This window comes from Sinocyclocheilus grahami, unplaced genomic scaffold (assembly GCF_001515645.1).
Source record: "Sinocyclocheilus grahami isolate Dianchi unplaced genomic scaffold, SAMN03320097.WGS_v1.1 scaffold654.1, whole genome shotgun sequence".
NCBI lineage: Eukaryota > Metazoa > Chordata > Actinopteri > Cypriniformes > Cyprinidae > Sinocyclocheilus > Sinocyclocheilus grahami.
In genome coordinates this window covers 1,291,227-1,295,531 of record NW_015505833.1, presented here as the reverse complement: position 1 = coordinate 1,295,531, position 4,305 = coordinate 1,291,227, and the positions used below count along the sequence as shown (strand labels likewise).

Here is a 4,305-nt window from a genome sequence, read left to right as displayed (position 1 = left end):
GGCAGTGGGGAAAGATGGAAGGGCTCCTGCGGGAGCGGGCACTGCTGCGGCAGTGAGGAAATATGGAAAAAACTCCTGCGGGAGCGGGCACTGCTGGGGCAGTGGGGAAATATAGAAAAGCACCTGCCGGGGCGGTCACTGCTGGTCTTGAGTGGATGGGGCTGTACTGACATTTAAAGGGGTTGGCCGATGAGGGTTCGTTGAGCTTCCTTGATGTGGGAGCGGTCAGATCGAATGTAGCTCTTGAAAGCTTCTGACGACCAGCGACCGAGTGCTTGTATCTGCTGCTGGGAGAGGCCTTTTTGGGCCGCTGTGGTAGCCGCGCCGATTCGAAATGAATGGCTGGAAAAATTATCTGCTGGGATGCCGGATAGGAGCAGAACTGACTTGAGGTGCTTTTGAAACCAGAAACGGGTGACGGGACGGTTGGAATCATCTGTAAAAAGGGGGTCGGATGGGAGTTTGGACTGTGATTTCTTGAGCTGGATGAAGGCTAGGAGGGCCTGGTATGGTAGTATGGGTGATTGGAGGTTGAAAATGAAAATGAAATGGCCTTTCCTGGTCTGGTCTGTTTTACTTTGCTTGATGAAGTAAGAGATGGTTTCATCATCCAGCACTGTTAGATCGGAAATAGTGGGGTGGGTATTTGGGTTGAAGCTAGATGTGATAGTGAGCTCAGAGCATCTGAGGAAACCAAAGAAAGCCAGGATGAACATAGCGTCAAGCGTGTGGGCGGTGTGAATGGAATGATAACCTCTGCGGAGGGTAGAAATACATTTGGTCAAAATTTGTAAGGTAATGGGTTGCCTGGTATCTGGGCGAGTGGGATGGGATCTTTGGATACCTTTGATGAGTAGGGAGGTCTGAGAATTGGCTATCTGGGGTGAGGGATAAGAGTATAAGAGTTTGTGAAAAAACTGGATTCCGCTTAGATAACCCTTAATGGAGCTGATTTGAAGGTTTTTGTTGGTGAGAGATGGAGAGATGAATGAGGTGATAGCGAGCAAGGAAAAGTCGGGAAATGGCAGGTTGTAGGTGGAGTGAAATGCTTTAAAGCATTTCCAAGCTGTTAGGTAAGATTGGAGGGTCCTGGGGGAGACGGCTTGTAGGATAGAGTTGAGGGAAGCTTCGAGTAGAGGTCGCAGAGGATGATTTATGGGAATATCAGCTCTGAATAGGGAGGTACTGGGGTTGGGGCTGGATCCGCCTCTGGTGCCAGCGTTCTGAATTTCTGGAAGGCAAAGCGAGAGAGAGAGTCAGCTATTTGGTTTTTTGAACCAGGAATATGTTTTGCAGTTAAAATGAATTGGTCGCAAGCCGAGATCCAAATCAGGCGTCTTAACAGAGGCATTAGGGCGGGTGAATGGGAACGGCTTTTATTGATGCAGTGTACAGTAGCCTCATTGTCACAGTGGATAATGATGCTGGTGGCGGACCACTCCTTACCCCACAGCATTGCTGCGACGACTAAGGGATATAGCTCGAAGAGAGCTGAGGATTTTAGCTGCTGTGGTAAGTCTACCAGCTGGGGGGGCCACGTGGATGCGAACCAGCGGCCTTGATAAAATCCTCCGAAACCGACAGAGGGGGCGGCGTCGGTAAATAACTTAATGTCGATTGGGGAAGATATTAAGTTATTGTAAAAGAAAGATAGGCCGTTCCATTGTTTAAGGAAAGATATCTATAAGCTGAGCTCGTTGCAGCACGTGTCAGTTAGTGATATTCGATCCTCTAGTGCATGGGCGGAGGACGCGAGAAAGAGGAGGTGTGAGATAAAAGGGCGTCCCTGCGGGATGATGCGCATAGCGAAATTTAGATGACCGAGAATGGATAGCAGCTCGCGTTTGGAGCAGCTTGGGTTGTCTAAGAGGGTGGAAGCGACCAAGATCGTCCTATCGATTTTTTCCTTCGGCAGAGAAGCCTGGAATTTTTGTGAATCTAAGTTGATACCCAAAAATTCGATGGAGGTGCTCGGGCCTGCGGTTTTTTCTTGGGCGAGAGGAATCCCGAGCTCAGCAAAAACCCTTTGGGCTGTCAAAAGATGCGCGGCTGGGATAGAGTCGGGAGGCGAGATGATTAGGAAATCGTCTAAAAGATGGATCAGGTAAGGTATTGCGTAATTGTTGGATAGGATCCAACATATGGCTTCTGACAACATGTCAAAAATTTTAGGGCTGCTTCTGCAGCCGAAAGTGAGGCGGACAGAAAAGTAAAATTTATTACGCCAGCGGATGCCGAATAAGTGCCAAAAAGCCGGGTGGATGGGCATCACTTTAAAGGCAGAGGTGATGTCGACTTTGGCCAGCCAAGCGCCGCGACCTGCGTCTTTGATCAGGGAAATGGCTTGGTCAACGTCGTGGTAGTGGAGAGAAAAGAAAGAGAGGGGAATTGACGGGCATCGGGGCCTGCGTCGGTAGCGGAGGCAGGCTCGCGCTTGGTACAGCTCCGGGAGCGGAAGAAAAAGGAGGAAAGAGATAGGGAAAGGCGGGCATCGGGGCCTGCGCCATTAGTGGAGGCATGCTCACGCTAGCGATGGATGGTGGGGCTGCGGGCCAGAATTACTGATGATGAACTGGCCGTGTTAATTATCTGCGCGCGCTCCTCCCGAAACTTGTTAATAAAACATCACTTTGTTTTTCCTTATATAATGTTGATCTGAGCCATACACCAAATCTGCTGCCCTTCTGGCTCTGCAGTGGTGTGACAACAGCACCATCCATCTCTACAGTATGACAAATAACACAAATGTACCCCAAACAGATGAGTCGCACTGCAGTCTTACTACTAGTATTATGAAGAAACTGGATTCATAAAGTGGCAGGAATAGCTCTGCAATGCTAAATCAGAACTGAGCTAGTTTTGGAAGGAAGGAATGTATTATTTTCTCCAAATATCTGTTATTGATAACAAAAGTAGAGCAGCACAGCAGCATGTCTTAAAGTTCTCAGATTCATCAAGAACAACTGTACATTGCAATTTGTTTCCAGAGTGTCTTCTCTGAACTCCAAAGATCAACACAGGGGTTCCTCGGTGTCTGCGGTGTTCAGTCAGTGTCACACAGAATCAACTTCTCCAGATGTTATAGACAGAAGATGTTCAAGACTGCAGCTCAGGATTGATGACAGGAATGACCAGGAATTATCACATACTGTAAGACTAATGCACACTGCATCATCCTTTCATGTTGTAAAAGAGCAGTCACATTTACCATTGTTCTGTGAATTCTCGTGAATGAAACCCAGTCGTTTCGATGGGGAACCCGTGCAATCTGGAATTCCACATGAGGGCAAAATATTTCCCTACAAAGACTTTGCAACATGTTCAAGTTGGTCGCACAGATTTGCCACATTGACCAACAACTGTTACACTACTGACAACAGACAGTGGACCTTTTTTTGTCTGCAAAATTTTCCAAGGATCCCAAAAGTCCCAGATTGCATCCAAAAGTTGATGTCCATCAGCATCCAACTAGTCACAGATACTATGATATGAACTTCTATCTCGCATGTGCGTTTGGCATCAGTGATACGTGCAAAACATGGAGCTTCACTAAATATTCAGCACTCAGTGTGTCTGTGTGCTTTATGTAGATCAGAAATACCCCTACTTCATTCAACGGTTTAATTTCCTCAACAGATCCTAACAAAAGCTGTTTTCAAACCACTCCATAACACTTATTCCCCAGACAATGGTCCAATTGTCACATTTGGACTTGTTGGACAAAACAAGCAACAGTTTCAAGTTGCAGATCACATTGCCACACTTCTCATTACTGAAGCAGGTGGATGAACGCTAGAGAAAATTGAAGTGCTGCTCGGCATTAACAAGTTCCTCTCCAAAAGCATTATGCTGACAGAGGCCAGTGGCTCAGGATGGCGTCCGTGTTGTCGATAACACGGGAAGGACCGAGTGTTTATCTGAACGAGCGAATGGAAGTTGCTTTTGAAATACTTCAGTCCGACGGCTCCACGAGGTCCACGCTCTCATTACCGCTCTCACACGCTGGCAATGGTCCACCGACGGCTCCAAAGGACAACAACCTTCTTCATAAAAATGCACAACAAATGTTCTACTCTATCCTCTCGCTCTCTCTCCACTCGGCCTGGAGAGTATTGCATTTACTCGTTCCTCTTCTGTATAATAGATGAGTGGATGCTTTGTGTGGATTCCTGTCCCACTCCTTCACTGTGGCATCTCGCCCAATTTGCGCTCAATATGCGGCCGCAGCCCTGCCCACACATGCGACCGCAGCACTCACTTCATCTGGCAGCTGACAGGACGGCCTGCGACAACAGCCAGAGAACC

The 4,305-nt window shown here is 47.8% G+C and overlaps 1 protein-coding gene across 1 annotated transcript; it reads right to left on the bottom strand.

The window, feature by feature from the left end:
- Positions 1-6: 6 nt before the first annotated feature.
- On the bottom strand, positions 7-1,250 carry LOC107558648 (uncharacterized; the record flags this gene model as incomplete). Its single annotated transcript, XM_016242312.1, has 1 exon — positions 7-1,250. A coding segment is annotated over one exon (1,077 nt), but the record flags the coding sequence as incomplete, so codon positions are not given.
- Positions 1,251-4,305: the final 3,055 nt, after the last annotated feature.